General features: G+C 36.2%; 5 protein-coding genes, 1 non-coding gene and 1 pseudogene across 7 annotated transcripts; 6 read left to right on the forward strand and 1 right to left on the reverse strand.

Annotated features, from left to right (window-relative positions):
* Window positions 1-65: 65 nt before the first annotated feature.
* oac-44 (Acyl_transf_3 domain-containing protein) lies at window positions 66-2,465 on the forward strand (the record flags this gene model as incomplete). The annotated part of the gene is made up of 10 exons (NM_060727.2): window positions 66-190; window positions 235-638; window positions 689-929; window positions 989-1,219; window positions 1,286-1,449; window positions 1,496-1,602; window positions 1,646-1,766; window positions 1,818-1,929; window positions 1,972-2,173; window positions 2,220-2,465. 10 exons carry the CDS (start codon window positions 66-68, stop codon window positions 2,463-2,465), a joined length of 1,953 nt encoding a protein of 650 aa, NP_493128.2.
* A 600-nt stretch (window positions 2,466-3,065) lies between these two features.
* Window positions 3,066-6,540, forward strand: oac-43 (Acyl_transf_3 domain-containing protein; the record flags this gene model as incomplete). The annotated part of the gene is made up of 10 exons (NM_060728.3): window positions 3,066-3,190; window positions 3,234-3,637; window positions 4,061-4,325; window positions 4,376-4,606; window positions 4,759-4,922; window positions 4,977-5,083; window positions 5,226-5,346; window positions 5,392-5,503; window positions 5,554-5,758; window positions 6,295-6,540. The coding sequence occupies 10 exons, from the start codon at window positions 3,066-3,068 to the stop codon at window positions 6,538-6,540; spliced, it is 1,980 nt and encodes a 659-aa protein (NP_493129.3).
* Window positions 3,087-3,192, reverse strand: T09E11.13. The gene has a single exon (NR_050644.1). It is a non-coding gene; the product is annotated as an Unclassified non-coding RNA T09E11.13 (non-coding RNA).
* Window positions 6,541-7,841: 1,301 nt separating the features above from the next.
* Window positions 7,842-9,074, forward strand: T09E11.12 (annotated as a pseudogene). The gene is made up of 5 exons: window positions 7,842-7,942; window positions 8,006-8,065; window positions 8,123-8,552; window positions 8,618-8,875; window positions 8,926-9,074. Coding segments are annotated over exons 1-5 (998 nt in total).
* Window positions 9,075-9,458: 384 nt separating this feature from the next.
* On the forward strand, window positions 9,459-11,743 carry T09E11.6 (Beta-1,3-galactosyl-O-glycosyl-glycoprotein beta-1,6-N-acetylglucosaminyltransferase 3; the record flags this gene model as incomplete). Its single annotated transcript, NM_060729.2, has 11 exons — window positions 9,459-9,587; window positions 9,642-9,704; window positions 9,781-9,849; window positions 10,021-10,089; window positions 10,131-10,440; window positions 10,485-10,745; window positions 10,795-10,937; window positions 10,989-11,107; window positions 11,330-11,450; window positions 11,495-11,614; window positions 11,663-11,743. 11 exons carry the CDS (start codon window positions 9,459-9,461, stop codon window positions 11,741-11,743), a joined length of 1,485 nt encoding a protein of 494 aa, NP_493130.2.
* Window positions 11,744-12,312: 569 nt separating this feature from the next.
* On the forward strand, window positions 12,313-13,731 carry T09E11.3 (sulfotransferase family protein; the record flags this gene model as incomplete). Its single annotated transcript, NM_060730.1, has 6 exons — window positions 12,313-12,406; window positions 12,453-12,499; window positions 12,544-12,686; window positions 13,007-13,132; window positions 13,180-13,478; window positions 13,523-13,731. The coding sequence occupies 6 exons, from the start codon at window positions 12,313-12,315 to the stop codon at window positions 13,729-13,731; spliced, it is 918 nt and encodes a 305-aa protein (NP_493131.1).
* A 742-nt stretch (window positions 13,732-14,473) lies between these two features.
* T15D6.1 (sulfotransferase family protein) lies at window positions 14,474-15,771 on the forward strand (the record flags this gene model as incomplete). The annotated part of the gene is made up of 6 exons (NM_060731.1): window positions 14,474-14,567; window positions 14,614-14,660; window positions 14,702-14,844; window positions 15,058-15,183; window positions 15,228-15,526; window positions 15,572-15,771. 6 exons carry the CDS (start codon window positions 14,474-14,476, stop codon window positions 15,769-15,771), a joined length of 909 nt encoding a protein of 302 aa, NP_493132.1.
* Between the last annotated feature and the right edge of the window lie 1,092 nt (window positions 15,772-16,863).

Raw genomic sequence — 16,863 nt, forward strand, 5'->3', positions numbered from 1 at the left:
AGTTTTTTGCTTAATTTTACTGTACAAGCAAAGTAAATCATTTCAATATTCATTTTTTAGCGATCATGTCCACCAAAATTCCTTCTAAACGGCAGGATTTGCAAGCAATCCGAGGATTGGCTATTCTGTCGGTTCTCGGATTCCACTTCTACCCAAACCAGTTTCCCAATGGATACCTCGGAGTGGATCAGTTAGGTTTTTCAGTGATAACCTCCAGCATTTTGGCAGTTTCAGGTTCTTTGTCCTCTCTGGATTTCTGATGTGCATGTTGTTGAGCAAAACTTCCGGTATGTCAATTCCAGCTGTTTTTCTATACTTCTACACCCGCCGCTTAAAACGGATCCTTCCGATGTACTTCTTTGCAATCTTTCTTGCACTAATTGCACTCTACACTGTATTCAGTGTTACCACTGTTCTACAGAACCAATATTCTGCTCTACGAGCCTTGTTTTTTACGTCTAATCGTAAAAAGTCCGAAGATGAAGACTATTTTGAGATGCTGGCCCTGGCAGTAGATATATTCACTCACACTTGGTCCCTATCAGTTGAAGTCCAATATTATTTGATTGTCCCGGTAATATTTATGATTGGAGATACCTTATCAGAAAACAAACAACTCGGATATTACTGTGCATTATGTAAGTTAGGATATGAAGCTTTACAGGCACTACATTTGTCTGTATTCCAGCCTTGTCATCCCTCATTTACTACCTTGCATCTCATACGTCTGTTTCATTCAACAGTGTGTTTGCAAGAAGTTGGCAGTTTTTAATCGGTATGGTAGTTTACTTGAAACAACGCCGGGAAAGCAGTTTACCTGAAAACCAATTAAAAAGTGATACTGGAGAAAACACTCTGAAGTACTTCTTCCTTGTTCCCATGATTTTTCTGGCGTTTTTCAAATATGCGATTCATGCCACTGTCATGAGGTAAGGTAACACTTTATCTTTTTTTAAATTTTGAACTAAAATTAATTTGAATTATACAGGTTAATATTCACAATCTTTACTGGTGGTTTTATCCTGTGTTCAGTTGATGGTGACTATTTCGAAAGTCGATATTTAACCTACATCGGAGATATTTCCTATACGTTGTATTTAGTTCACTGGCCGATCTATGCATATTGCAAGTTAAGTTACCCGGAAAGCTATTCAGTATTGACATCTGGTTTGATAGTGTCTATATTGATGTCAGTGGTTTTATACGAGACATTTGAGAAGTAAGAATTTTAATATTTCAATCAATATGGGACCTACGTCGAATAAACAAGAAGCTATATATTTAGGTGGTACCTGAAACTCTCAAATATAAATGTATCAGTTCTCGTGGTGGTTTTATTCACAACAAACTTGATTCTGATCTACAAAGACGCCATATTTGACACAACACCTTCTTCCATATCAAGCAACTCGACGAATTTAGATGGTGTCACTGATGATATGGATGTTTGTAGGGTGAACTACTTCAATTGGATATACTCCAAGTTTTTTTCCAGACGACGCAATTCGCTTGAACGCCCACTGGCATATGACTGATCTCCATGGACTTGAGGTGCCTGGATGCATTCGAAAAACTCCTGGGAAGGATTGGTGTGATTATGAAGTAAGAGACAAGTTTTTGTTAACTGAAATAACAATGATTACAGATGAATGGAACTGAATTCAAGTTGGCAGTGCTGGGAAACAGTTTTGTCGAGAATCACTTGAAAATGTTCATTCAAGAATGCGGACAGAGATCGTATAATCTGAGGGTGGTCACGGTAAGCGGTATGTTTTTTGTATCACAGTCCCGAAATTGATTGTAAAAATATTTTCCAGCATGTGAGCCACTGGCGGCTTATGAGCCTAAACCCGAATGCAAACAAGAATTGAAAGAATTTGTCGACTTCCTTGAAGCCTCACAACCGGACTATGCATTTATTTTGACACGGTGATTACACGGTGATAGCTCTAATTATTAATCAATTTTCAGATTTTTTGCTACAGGAGTTGTAGCAAACTCTACAAGCTCCACAGACCTGATCTATCTGGAAATGAGGGAGCAGATGAGCAAACTTCTTCCAAATATTAAAAAGAAATTGTATATTCTGGATGCGTTCCCGAGAGTTGATCAGCCATATACTTTGCATGTGGCGAAGGATTTGAAGAATGGAAGAAATGTGGATGAGATTCATGTAAGATTTTGAAAAGACTCGTAACTGAAACCAGCTCAATTTTCAGAAGCAACTTCTCGATGCTGACAACTATAAACTGGCTCGTCAACGGACTGAAGCAATCGTTAAGGAATGTGGTGCCAAGTGTGAGCTCATAGACTATGAGCCATTGCTCTTCAACAAAACCTCCAATCGTTTTGAGTTTTTCGATTCTCGGGGGTTCCTCTACTTTACCGTAATCAATCATCTTTCTGCGCACGGATTGGAGTTGGTGCGGCCGATTTATACAAAGATTTGTCGAGATTTAAAATGAAGAATTGATTTTATAGACGTTGTTTTATATTATTTAAAAAAATATATAGTAACTAAAGACAAATGCCGCATATAAACTGGGCAGCCTAAATACGTATGTTTTGTTTTCCAATTTTCAGAACTTTCGGAGTCATAAACAGGACTTGAACTTCAAAAAAATTTAAAAAGTCGAACCAGTCAAAAAGAAACCACGCAAACAAGTCATGTTATTCGCAGAGTTAATAACTTCTGGTCCCAATGAACAAGACTTGTTACCAATTAATACACAATTTATTTGAAAAAGTGGAAAGATGATAATGTGTTTTGTTCAATTAATTAATTAATTTATGCATACATTGCGTTATATGTAGTTCGAACGAAAATTGACTTCAGGAATCCTCAAAATTAGTGAAAGCCTCGGAGAAGATAGGGATCTAAGCGCCGTTTGTCTCACGCTCAGGTCTTTTAATTTTTCTTAATTTCTATGTTTGTCTCTTTGACGGTCTGTTCTGGCCTAATATATCGATTTTTAAAAGCTTTGTAGTGCAGCTCGAGCAACTCACTTGTTGTGCTACTCAAGCCACTTGATGCAAAAAGTGTTCCAATTTAATTTTCAGTGTTAATGTCTACCAAAGTTTTTTCCAAGCGGCAGGATTTGCAAGCAATCCGAGGATTGGCCATTCTATCAGTACTTGGATTCCACTTCTACCCTAACCAATTTCCCAATGGATATCTTGGAGTTGATCAGTTAGGTTTTTCAGTGATAACCTCCAGCATTTTGCAGTTTCAGGTTTTTTGTCCTCTCTGGATTTCTGATGTGCATGTTGTTGAGCAAAACTTCCGGTATGTCAATTCCAGCTGTCTTTCTATACTTCTACACCCGCCGATTAAAACGAATCCTTCCGATGTACTTCTTTGCAATATTCCTTGCTCTAATTGCACTCTACACTGTATTCAGTGTGACCACTGTTCTACAAAACCAATATTCTGCTCTTCGAGCTTTATTCTTTACGTCGAACCGTCAAAAAACCGGTCCAGAAAACTATTTTGAAAAGTTGTCCCTAGCAGTAGATATATTCACGCATACTTGGTCACTATCAGTGGAAGTCCAATTCTATTTAATTGTTCCAGTAATTTTCTTGATTGGAGATGTGCTGTCAGGGAACAAACAATTGGGATATTACTTTGCTTTAGGTAAGTAAAATAGGAGTTATCAGGTGGCTTTGAGGAAGTAATAGATTTTCTAAATTGAAAAAATCAATAAAGTTTCCCCTTTTTCATGGTTTGTACCAAGCTCTGATAACTGAAAACCGTAAGACATAAAGAATTAAATGAAAACATATGTAAGCAAAAAAATGTTGTCAATCCACATTTGGTTTTTCCGGGAAATTCAAACATTCGGGATAATTGGGGACTGTTCTAGAACCAACTGGCTAGAACCAACTGGACAAAGTTGAGGAAACTCTAGAATGTTTTGAAATCTTCTGAAAATATCGAGTGAATTCTGGAAAGTTCTAGAATTTTCAAAAACATCGAGAATATTCTAAAATGATCTATAACTTTTCTGCAATTTGGCTTAACCTGTGTACCCATTTTATCAACAAAAAATGTTTCCAGGTGCCACATCACTCTCCTACCACCTTCTGTCTCCTCCCGATGTTTCGTTCAACAGCGTGTTTGCAAGAATCTGGCAGTTTTTAATCGGCATGGTAGTTTACATAAGACAACGCCATAGAAGCAGTATACCGACCGATGAACCGGAGTCTGGAAAGGTATTGGAAAATGTTGATGGGGAAGAAAGTTCATCGGTTAAATACTTGTTTCTCTTCCCAATGATTTTTCTGGCGATTTTCGAATATCCACTGCCACCTACTTTAATGAGGTAACACGCACACATTTTTTTCTAACAGAAACGTATTTTAAATTTTACAGGTTAATATTCACAATATTCACTGGATGCTTTATTCTATACTCAGTGGATGATGACTACCTCGAAAATCGATTCTTAACTTACATCGGAGACATTTCCTATACTCTTTATCTAGTTCATTGGCCAATCTATGCATATTGCAAATTAAGTTACCCGGAAAGCATTTCAGTATTGACAACTGGTTTGATAGTGTCCATATTGATGTCAGTGGTTTTATACGAGACATTTGAGAGGTTAGTTATTTCTTTGAAAACTTTAAACATTTTTAACATCACTTACAGTAAGCTGAGAAAGTTTTGAAGATGTGCCATTCTTAGTGACCGATTTTTAGGTAGAACAAAACACAGCCAGGCTAACAAAAATGTGTTACAGTAGCAACTTTCAGGTGGTACCTGAAACTCTCAAATATAAACGTAGCAATTCTTGTGGTGGCTTTGTTCACGTCAAACTTAATTCTGATCTACAAAGATAGCATATTCAACACAACGGAAATTCCTACGCCAAGCAACTCGACGAATTTAGATGGAGTCACTGATGATATGGATGTTTGTAAGATGAATTATTTCTATTGGTATTTATATTCCAAGTATTTTTTTTTTCCAGACGACGCGATTCGTTTGAACGCTCACTGGATTATGACAGACCTCACTGGACTTGTGCCACCTAAGTGTACACGGGAGACACCGGGCAAAGATTGGTGTAATTATGAGGTAAAATTTGTGAAACTGATCGCCTGTACTGACTTGAAATAAAACTAATATAATATAATCTAATTTAAATTAATTAAAACTAACTATAAAATAATAAGTTGCTAAGGTGACCAATAAGTGTACTTTAATCGAAAAGTTCCAGGTAAATGGCACCGACTTGAAACTGGCAGTTTTAGGAAACAGTATTGCCGAGAATCATTTGAAAATGTTCATTCAAGAATGTGGATATAGATCCTATAATCTTAGAGCGTACACGTTTAATGGTAAGTTTTCAAAAACCTAATTTGAACATTTTCTTACTTATTCAGGTTGTGAACCGTTAGCCGCATTTGAGACGGAGCCACATTGCAAGATTCAATTAAAGGAATATGATAGTTTCCTTAAAAATACACAACCGGACTATGCATTCATTTTCACACGGTGATTACTTTCATATGTATGTGCAATGCTGAAACATTATTTGCTTTCAGATTTTTCGCCACAGGATTTGTTACAAACTCAAACTCTACAGAAACCGACCCGGTCTATCTAGAAATGAGGGATCAAATGAGAAAATTCATTCCAAATATCAAAAAGAAGTTGTATATTCTGGATGCATTCCCAAGAGTTGAAATGTCATATACTTTGAAAGTGGCAAGGGATTTGAAAAATGGAAGGAATTTGGATGATATTCATGTAAGGATGTTGATTGATTTTGAGCTGATTTTTACAGTAAATGCGGCAAAATGCTGGTTTGCCGATTTCCCGGAAAGTTGCATTTTTTATGACGGAAACACTTGAAACTGTGGATGTTTGAAATTTTTTTTCCGTTTTCTTCACATATTTTTATAGAATTTGCTTTCTTTTCCAAAACAGACGTAGGAAAATTTATTGGATTGGTGAAATTTTGCCCATTAAAATTAAAATTCAATTCTTAAATTTCCAACAAAAATATTTGCAAAATCAAAAAAAAAAATTGTCGAAAATTTTCGGCAGTTGTCGTTTTTCCGGCAAACTCGGCAAATCGCCAATTTGCCAGTTTGCTGATTTTCCGGAAATTTTTGATATCGGCAATTTGCCAATTTGCCGAAAAAATCGTTTGCCGCCCACACCTGACTTAGATCCAAACTATTCCAAGAACTATGCAATCAGAAATTTATTGTAGATTTAGGGTTGCGAGCACATAATTCGACAGAGCTTCTATGAAATTTTGATGACCACTTTTGTTTCAGAAATATCTCATGCTATTCGACAACTATAAACTGGCTCGCCAACGTACTGAAGCCATCGTAAAGGAATGTGGTGCCAAGTGTGAGCTCATCGACTATGAGCCATTGCTTTTCAACAAAACTACCAATCGCTTCGAGTACTTTGATTCTCGCGGGTTCCTCTACTTTACTGCAGTCAATCATCTGTCGGTTCATGGATTGGAGCTGGTGCGGCCGATTTATACAAAGATTTGTCGAGATTTAGAATAAAGAATTGAATCTATAAGTATATGTTGTTTATTATAATAATAAATAAGATGTAATGAATTCAGTTCAAAGTAAAAATGAGAAGCTGCTGAACATGATGCATTGAGCTTTATTCTCTGTACTGATCGGGCTACTGATCGGGCTATTTTTTTCCAAACATTCTTTTAAATGCGTTAATTTACACGTTTTTAACCATTCTGGTGCATTTGAAGCCAATTTCAACATTTTTTAGTTATTTCAGAGCCAAGTTTGTGCACGGCTTATACAAAGTTGGGCTGCTGTCCCATCACGGTGAGATCTACAAAAAAGGCGGGATTTTTTTCCGTCAGCACGTTTCTAGCAAATGCGAAATTTTTTGTACATTAAACCAAAATGGGACAGTTTGACACCACGTGCTCTTGTACATACAAATGAGTTTATAGCATTAACTATTTTTGCAGGAATCAGACAATATATAAATCCTCTTTCTCAAAAGATCAATTTTATTCTCTGCAAGATAAGACGCGGGTTCTATCTTTCAATACATCTCATTCTCAATGCAATGGATTCAGTCAGGTTTTTGAATGAATTTCTGGAATTCGGGAGACATTCAAATAATGGGGGTTTGATTCTTTTAGTTTTAGTATTCAGTATCCAGGTAATCGTATGATATTTGTGTCCGCATTGACTAAAAAAGCATCCCAATTAATGAAATAACAGGTAATAAATGGCGAAGACACGCACTAGAATGTTAATCAAATAAAAATTTAGTTTCAACTGCTGCGACATTGAAAAGTTGCCAAAATTTGAAATTTCAGATAAAAATAGACTATTTTTTCTAAAACTTTGAGCGGATATAACTTTTTTTTTTTAATTTCCAGATCTTCGAATTACGAAATTTGGTAGTTTTGGACCATTTTGGATCTAAAATAGCATCAGCAAAATTTCGGTACTCTGTGAATTTAATTAGTTCAGGCGGAGTTTGATGAAAGCGTTACTTCTCCTTTTTTACGCTTGCGCAAATTCTCTTCTATTTCCAGTAAGAAAAAAAACTAAAATATGAAAAATTGTCGGAGAATACACCTTAAAACAGATACCTTGGAATACAAAAACTGGAATGTTTCCAAAATTCAAAAAATTATATAAAATTGAAATTGAATATTTTAATATGCTATTTGGCCACACCTTTTAAAACTAAATAGTTATATCCTTTTCTAATTTCTGAAAGTTGCCTGCGAGACAAAAAGATTCTTATCCAACATCGAAATCCGATGAAATAGAAGAGAAAGCATTGAATTGTGTCCGCACTCTAGTCGTTCTACACAATGATTTCAAAATTTGAGCGCTTGGATCAGGCTGCCCTACTCACGTTGGCGACGATCGCGGTGTTGAACTTTCAATTTTCCACGTATAACCTAAAATTTCTGTAAGAAAAATGCATTTTTGCAATTGTTTTTTTGCAAAAGTTTTAAAGTTTCAAAAATTTCAGAATTCCAGCAGAGCTCTACACACATTTTCCGGCAATCATTCATCAGGAAATTTTTCCAGCGTAAGTCCTTGAGCTAGCTAACAGCACTGCACATCAAACACAATTTTAGAATTTTAGGACCAGGATCATTGCCAAGTTGATTCCAGGGATTGAGCATTCAGCTTCTGCTCTTAGGCTACCAAATACTGGTCAACTATTCTGCTTTGTTGAGACTTCAGAACGGTACATGGATGAACGCGTACCATCAATTGCATCCACGTGGCTACGGAGATGTGACAACGGGCGGTTCTTCTCAAAAACTCCGCTTCTAAACCTCAACATAACTTATTCTACAGTTTATAAAAATCTGGAAGACTCATATTCCGATTTGTTCCGAAAATCCATATTCGGATTCTATTACTCTTATGTGCACATTTCAAAGTCTTTCGATTGGTACTTAAAGGCAGATGATGATACATATTTTGCAATGGATCACTTGAGGGAGTACCTGAACACTTTAGACCCTTCGAAGCCATTATATCTAGGATACGTGCTGTAACCCTATCTTGTAAGTTGTTATGTCCATCATGTCCGAATATCGTTTTACAATAAGCGTAAACATATTGCTTTCAGAAAAACGGTTACAACTCCGGAGGATCCGGGTATATCCTTTCCAATGCAGCAGTGAAGCTTTTTGTGGAGAAGTCGTATCATGATGAATACGGGTGTCCGTATGATTGGGCAGAAGATCATGGAATTGGAAGGTGCCTTGCAAGAGTGGGAATCTACCCAACTGATACCAGAGATGACAAAGGACTCAATAGCTTTGTGCCGTTCAAGCCGAGTGAGCTGGCTGAATTTGGTCCGGACTGGCACTTTTATCCGGTAAAGGTCAGTCGTGTGGTACTGTTCTTATTAGAAATTGAATTGAAATTTTACAGGCCGTCCAATTTGCGTCTCAAAAGTTCGTTTCTCTACATCGACTTCCTCCGGCCATGATGCTTGTGCTGGACGAGATTCTACACCCAAAACTGGGAAGAAATGATACTAATCCAATAGTTGTGAACTTGGACTCTTTCAAATATTGACTGAAAACCTGTGAATATTATTAGAATAAAAAATTATTTATGTATAATACATATTTCTTCTCGAAAAGGATATAAAAAGTCTACCGAAAAATTTTTATCCACACCTCAGAATTTTCGCCAGAGATTAAAAATTTGATACGAAATCTGGAATTGATTTATTAGAATTCAACGATTGTTCAATCATCTTCCAGTACATATTTTTCTTACAAAATCTGAAGTTTCCGAGTGATTATTTAATTGAAGTTTTCAGGCACTTTCTGCACCACGATTTCAGACATTTGAAGCAGTTTCACTTCCGAGGATTGCGAAACGGAAGATCCGTCAGACTCCTCCTACTAATAGGCCGCTCCGATCGGGGAACAATCTATTCCTCACCTATTTAGGAGATGTCGAACATTCTTTACATTTTGATTAAAAACTTCCTTTCGTCAAAATCATCTTTAAACCGATGGCTGCTATTGATTATTGCTGCAAGTTTCATATCATACTTTTTAGTAATTCTACTGGAAGAAAAAGTATAAATTTATAACAAACTGCTTGGCGAATGTTTCAAAATGCTTTATTTTCAGGAAGAGCCTTACCAAACTCTTTCGGAGTCCACTCTGTCAAACTGTGAACAAGGTCCTACCAAGGTATCTCGGTTTTTTAATACTCATTTTCTATCGAAGAAATTTTCCAAAAACCTATGACGATGTAACCAAATTCCAGCAAGACCTTCATCGTCACCATACAGATATTGCTGATGTGTACCGGGAACGAGGTTTTGCTGATGATAAGGTATTACTTTAAAGATTGCCTATATCTTTATTGTTTTAACTGTAGTACCAACTAGAAGACATTCATGTCTTCTTTTTCATTCTCAGAATTAACAGCTGATATTTCTATATTTAATAAGCTAACAATATCACTAGGTTAACTTTTTTTTTCTCATATCATAATCCTTTTCAGCGAGGATCATACCGTCGTCGGCCGGAGACCGCTCATGTTGATTGTGGTCGAATTCTAGCTGGTGATAAGGTAACTGGTGTTGAAAATTCCCCCGAAGGTGAAAAATTCAGCCTTATCTTCAATCACTCACTGGAACAAATCGCGTTAAAATAGTGGAAAACTGTAATCTAAACATGTCCTGTAAAGCAATTAGGAGCAGGATTCTTCCATCAAACGATAATATTCTGAGACCTTTGAAGCATGGAATCGCATTTGCTAGAATTGTGTACAAGGACTATGAATTTATTGAAAAGCAGGTGCAAGTGTCTTTTCATCCTCAGAATGCATTTTGTTTTGTGATTGATATAAATGCATCAGAGGAATTTAAGAAGCGGATGAGAGCCCTGGCTGCGTGTATGCCAAATGTCATAGTGCTCGCTGGTGAGAATTTTGAGTTGAGAAACTGCAAAGCTATTTCCATTCAGACGAGGATCCTGTCTACTCTTCTGGTCACAATGTCAACCTGGTTCACAACAAATGTCTCAAAGCCCTACTCGACATACCTGGCTGGAACTACGCTTTGCTACTTCAAAATCACGATCTTATAATGAAATCTGTGTATGAGATGGAGCAAATCTTCGAGTGGCTCGGGGGAGCGAACGATATTTTTGTGACTCACGAAATTGGTCGAGTCGATGTGAAAAAGCTGAAGTGGGATCCAATGTCGCTAAAATTGTTTATAAATGGTAGGTAAATTTATAACCAACTTGATCCAAAATAAAACTAGCATTTTAGAAACTGAAATGGACAAGTTATTACTGACAACTCCTATGAAAATTGTGAAAGGATGGGTTCACTGTTCCTTGTCGAGAGCGTCAGTTGAGTGGATGTTTCAGAAACTTGATCCATCAATTTTTATGCATCAATTGAACCAGGGTGTTTGTTTTGAAACTCTTTTTCAAATCATTTCATAATTTTTTGTTGTTTAGAGATATGGAGTTGATGAGCAGTATTTTCCTATCCTTCAGGCCAATGCAGAGTTCGGAATGCCTGGACACTTTACCGATGAGTGCCTGCAGCAAGGAAAAACTACAGAGTTCATAACAAGGTCATAACAGGGATGGGCGGCAAACGATTTTTTTTGACAAACCGGCAACTTGCCGGAATCAAAAGGCACAGTTTTAAGTGTTCCCGTCTTATGAAAAATCCCTTCAAAAACTTCCGGCAAATTGATATAGTAATTAATGTAGACAAAAAATTTGCCGAGCTGCAATTGCCACCATAGTTTTCATAGTATTCAATATGAGCATTGCACATAAAATGTTTATAGAATTGCCTTATGGGTGCCCGAAAGCAAGTGTGACACGAATATGACTCGTCATGCAGTCTGCATCATTGGTCTAGAGCACTTCCAAGCCGTTGCGTCGTTTACACATTTGATGTTCAATAAAGTTAGTAGTTCATTAGATGAACTTATTTAAGATTTATGATTTAGGTGATTCCATCATTTGATAATTCAATCGTAGAGTGTACCGCCGAGCTCCTGCACAATCGAACATTCTTGGGGCAAGTTGACCATCCGTTGAAAGAAGATTATTACAAAAACATGGTCAATGTATGATTAGACCTTACTAATATTATTAATCACATTGTTGTGGTTCAGGTTCTTTACCACAAACACCACTTGGAACCGGGTTACAAGCTGAACTGCACACCACGTTACAGCGAGCTGTGGAAGGAATAACATTTTTATAAAGCCGATACGCCAGCTTCAACTGCAGCACACTTCAAAACTCTGTTAACAATGTCTCTCTTTTTTCTGTGTATTTTGATAATTTGGAAAACCGTGATAATAATGAAACGGTGATTATTAAACGTTGATGTAGAAAAAGAGGCAACAAGTCAGTAATTGCCACTTTTGGCATTCAATACAAATTTTGCAAAAAATTGTTGAAAACTTTTGAAAACAATTAATGATCAGAAATGGTAATTTTTCTACAACTTACCTTGAAAAGTCGTGAGCTTGTCAAGAGACCCAACTTTAACTTCAGTCAGCTGTGAGTGATATGATGGGTAGACGTTTTAAAAATTGCCCGGTGTGCAAAATGGAATTTTTGTGTGCACAACGTTGTCCACGGTCCATATGTCACATAGAACAAGCTCACATATGATCCGCAAAGATCAGCTGAAAACCGTGTAGATTGGTCTGTTGATGTAGATTTAATCAGATCATCTTTAATGAGAATCCGGTTATTAAGTTTCAAAAATCGCGAATTTAAAAGGCGCCGTTTTGAAACTTTTTATCTTCCCACAATGTCAAACGTGCGATTTTCATGGATCATGGCTATCTTCACTATATTTTTTGTGTTTACCATCACCAGAAAAGCTGGAAATTCTGAAGTTAAAGGTTCGTGGTTTAGAATTGTGTTTACCAAAAATGGAATTGTTTGCAGTTGTCGACTATATCATCCCGTTTGTCAACTATTCAAAGAGGCTTCTAGTAGGTTTTTCATGAGTTGCAAAAACATTTTAAAAAAATTATAGACTGCACCTGAAAACCAATTAATATCCTGTATAATTCCAAAATCAATGTCACAGTTGACAATTAACATAATGTGTCTTTTGTACGAAAAGCAGGAGTATTTTAAAAACGATTATAGTCTAAATGATACATGGACGTCTACGAGGTAAGCGTTTAAAAAATTGTTAAAACACACTTCGATGGTGCCAAAATGACCAAATATCATAGTAAAATTAACAGTCAAACAGTGGCAATTACTGAGTTTTTGCCAATTTTTGTGAAAACTAAAATGCTGTAGCATGTTTGAATTCCTACAAGGTTTGAATATCAAAATTAAAAAATCTTTGGTGGAAATTTTGTTCAGTAAAAGCTGATTAAGAGATTTTCCCAATTTTCAAAAAATCGTATAAAATTTAGTAATTAAAAAAAAAATTTAACGATGATATTTGGTCATTGCTGTGTCGGAATGTAACTAGGGTATTCCAGAAATTGTATGGATGAATTTAAATTTATACATCCACTGGAGCCAATCCACAAAGGAACCGTAAAATTTGCATTCATCCGGGACCCCTTGCAACGATTTGTTTCGTTCTACCTCGACAAATGTGTTAGGTAGTTAAAAATATATAGCAATAAATCTTTAATCTATTTATTTATAGAGAAAACAGATGTTACGATTGCGGCTCGAATATGATATGTATCGTGGAAAAAGTGTACAGTAATCTGAAAAAGATTCAAAATTCGTGGGATGGAACTTCAGAACTTGGATACGTGGAGCGACATGCTGCTCCAATGTCCTGGAACTGCAATTTCCACAAAGGTCTAGACAGTTGGGAGCTGATACCGATTGGTTCGGATGCAAATGAAAGAACTATTGCAATTGAACGATTGTCGGGTCTATTAAAGAAACAGGGTGTAAATCAGACATTGATTGAAAAAGTTCAAGAAGGAATGAAAAGTAAGGCTTCTGGGTGACCTTTTTTTAAGTATTGAAATTTTCAGCTGGCGAAACGGAGCACTCAACACACTCCTCAACAGGTCGTATTAAAGCGGAACGGCAAGTACGTGAAGATCCATACATTCAAAATTTACTCCATAAAATTTATTTCTTTGATTATCTAGTTTTCCCGTTTACCAAGGATTTCAAAATTCCATTTGCCACGAGTCAATATCATCGGACTAATAATTTCGAAACACTTTACGGATCTTAATAAATTTTTTTTTTCTGTTTTTTGGAAGGGATGTTTCAGGTGCGGACTACATTCAAAACTATCTCCGATTGCAATCTGAAATGTCTTTCGTAAATCAAAAACAAGTTTGCTAGGCTGCAACAGAAAAATATACGAATTATTCCATCAAAGGAGAATGGTTCTGCTATCTTTCAACCAGGGCTGAAAATTGTTTTTTTTTATTCAGAAAAAAATCGAAACTATTTTTATTATTTTCATTTAAATGAAAATAATGAAAATATGTGTAAAAACTAGCCGAGCCCGGCAAATTCGAGAAATCCTTTTTTTTTAATTTGCCGAGCTCGACAAACGGCAAATTCTAAAAATTTGCCCCACACCCCTGGCCCATGAAATCCCTCAAAACCATTAAAATGCAAGAAATCATAGTTAAACTTTGGCAGCTTATATTGCAGTTGTCGTTCGAAAAAAATTAAAAAATTGTCAACTGACAAAATATTTGCAAGACTTTTTTCGATTGACTTACTGTTGAGAATTCATTGATATTTTCCGAATGACTCTTGATATAAGCTTGTGAATTAAAGTAGTGATGTACGTGGTGTCAAGCTATATGCTAACACAGGATTCTCAAAGATCAGCTGAAAACCGTGAGTAGAATGTTCTGTTGATGTAGATTTAATCGTTTCATCTAATGAAAATCCGGTTGCCAAGTTTTAAAAATCGCGTGTTTAAAAGACGCCTTTATGAAAATTCTTATCTTCCCACAATGTTGAATTTGAAATTTTCATGGATCATGGCTATCTTCACTATATTTTTTGTGTTTACCATCACCAGAAAAGCTGGAAATTCTGAAGTTAAAGGTTCGTGGTTTAGAATTGTGTTTACCAAAAATGGAATTGTTTGCAGTTGTCGACTATATCGTCCCGTTTGTCAACTATTCGAAGATGCTTCTAGTAGGTTTCCCGCGAGTTGCAAGAATACCAAAACATTGCAGACTGCACCCGAAAACCAACTGATATCCTGTTTGATTCCGAAATCAATGTCGCAGTTGACAGTTAACATAATGTGTCTTTTGTACGAAAAGCAGGAGTATTTTAAGAACGATTATAGTCTAAATGATACATGGACGTCTCAGAGGTAAGTTTTTTTTTAAGAGAAGCACCTTTTAAAAGTTATTAAAACACACTTCTATGGTGCCAAAATGACCAAATGCCATAGTAAAATTGACAGTCAAAAAGTGGCAATTACTTTTTGCCCCTTTTCAAGAAAACAAAAGCGATATAGCATGTACAAGGTTTCATACAAATGCCTTAAAAAAATTCCCTTACTGACATAATTAGTCTATTCTAGAAACTGCTTGGAAGAATTTAAGTTTATACATCCTCTGGAGCCAATTCAAAAAGGAACGGTAAAATTTGCATTCATCCGGGACCCCCTGAAACGATTCGTTTCGTTCTACCTCGACAAATGTGTTAGGTAATCTTTAAAAAAACGATAAAGCTTTCATAATATTTTCGAAGAGAAAAACACTGTTACGATTGCGGCACGAATATGAGATGCGTCGTAGAAAAAGTGTACACTAATCTGAAAAAGATTCAAAATTCGTGGCATGGAACTTCAGAACTTGGATACGTGGAGCAACATGCTGCTCCAATGTCCTGGAACTGCAATTTCCACAAAGATATCGAAAGTTGGGAGCTGATACCGATTGGATCGGATGCAAATGAAAGAACTATTGCAATTGAACGATTGTCGGGTCTATTAAAGAAACAGGGTGTAAATCAGACATTGATTGAAAAAGTTCAAGAAGGAAGGAAAAGTACGGCCTCAGGGTGACCATACTTTTAAGTTTTGAAATTTTTAGGTGGCGAAACGGAGCACTCTACACATGCTTCCAATGCTCGCTTTGAAGCTGAACGAATAATACAAAAGGACCCTTACATTCAGAATTTAATTTATTTCTTTGATTATCTAGTTTTCCCGTTTACCAAGGATTTCAAAATTCCATTCACCACAACCCAATACCATCGGATTAATCATTTCGAAACCCTTTACGGATCTTAATAAATTTGTTTGCATATTTTTTGTTTTTTTTAAAGGGATGTTTCAGGTGCGGACTACATTCAACACTATCTCCGATTGTGATCTTGAAATGCGTCTTTCATAAATCGAGAAGTTCGGTAGGTTGCTGTAGGAAAAACACGAATTATTTTATTAAAGGAGGAGTGAGGTGCTAACTTTCAACTAGAGCTGGCAAATCGGACGTCCAATTTTTCCAAATGTCATTTTTCGAGTCTTAATTTTACGATCTAGATTTTATTAATTTCGAAAAAGCTGTGTCACAGTATCCTAACAAAACAAAAATCATAGTGGAACAGGCACCGGATTGCCCTGAATCCGGATACCGGACATCCAGTTTTTTTAAAAATTTTCTGTCTAAAATTAATCTTAAAATTATGCCTACGTAATTTGACACAACTAGACACATGCTTTCAATTAGCAAATCAAACTCCAACATTCCCCCCCCCCCCACTTATCCGGTTTGTTTTTAAATAGATAACAATTTTCTCAATTTTAAAGAAACGCGCACCAAAGTCCTCTCAATCTCAAAATAACATCGCAACTGAAATATTTGCGAATTTTTCTAATTTTGATCGTGATCTTTATATCGTGTTCTTTGCATCAATATTTATTCTACAATACTTGGTGATAATTATTTTTTGAATCAATTGTGTTGTGCCAGATAAGGAGTAGAACTCCAATCGTTTTCAGGGCAGGTAGTGACTCTTAAAATGTTGCAGTGATGTATACTCGGCAATTCGTCGCAACTTATCCACCAACTTTGGCAATTTAAACGCCAACTTTACCCTTCCACAATTTATCAGCCAACATTAGCAACTTTTCTACCAATTTTATAGTCTCGCAACTTTTAAGCTATCTTTAGCAATTTCTTTCCCGACTTTAGCAACTTTTTAACCAAGTTTAGTCAATTTTTTAAAAATTTTCAGTGCAAATTTTGAGGGTATCCCCAACTTTAACTTACTTTGCCCAACTTTAGCAACGTTTTTACCGAATTTTAGCAACTTCTGCGCTTGGCATTTCTAAAGTTGCTAAAGTTGGTAAATAAGTTGCGGACATTTGCCGAGTATTTTTAGT

The sequence above is a fragment of the Caenorhabditis elegans genome, chromosome I (genome assembly GCF_000002985.6).
Source record: "Caenorhabditis elegans chromosome I".
Lineage (NCBI taxonomy): Eukaryota > Metazoa > Nematoda > Chromadorea > Rhabditida > Rhabditidae > Caenorhabditis > Caenorhabditis elegans.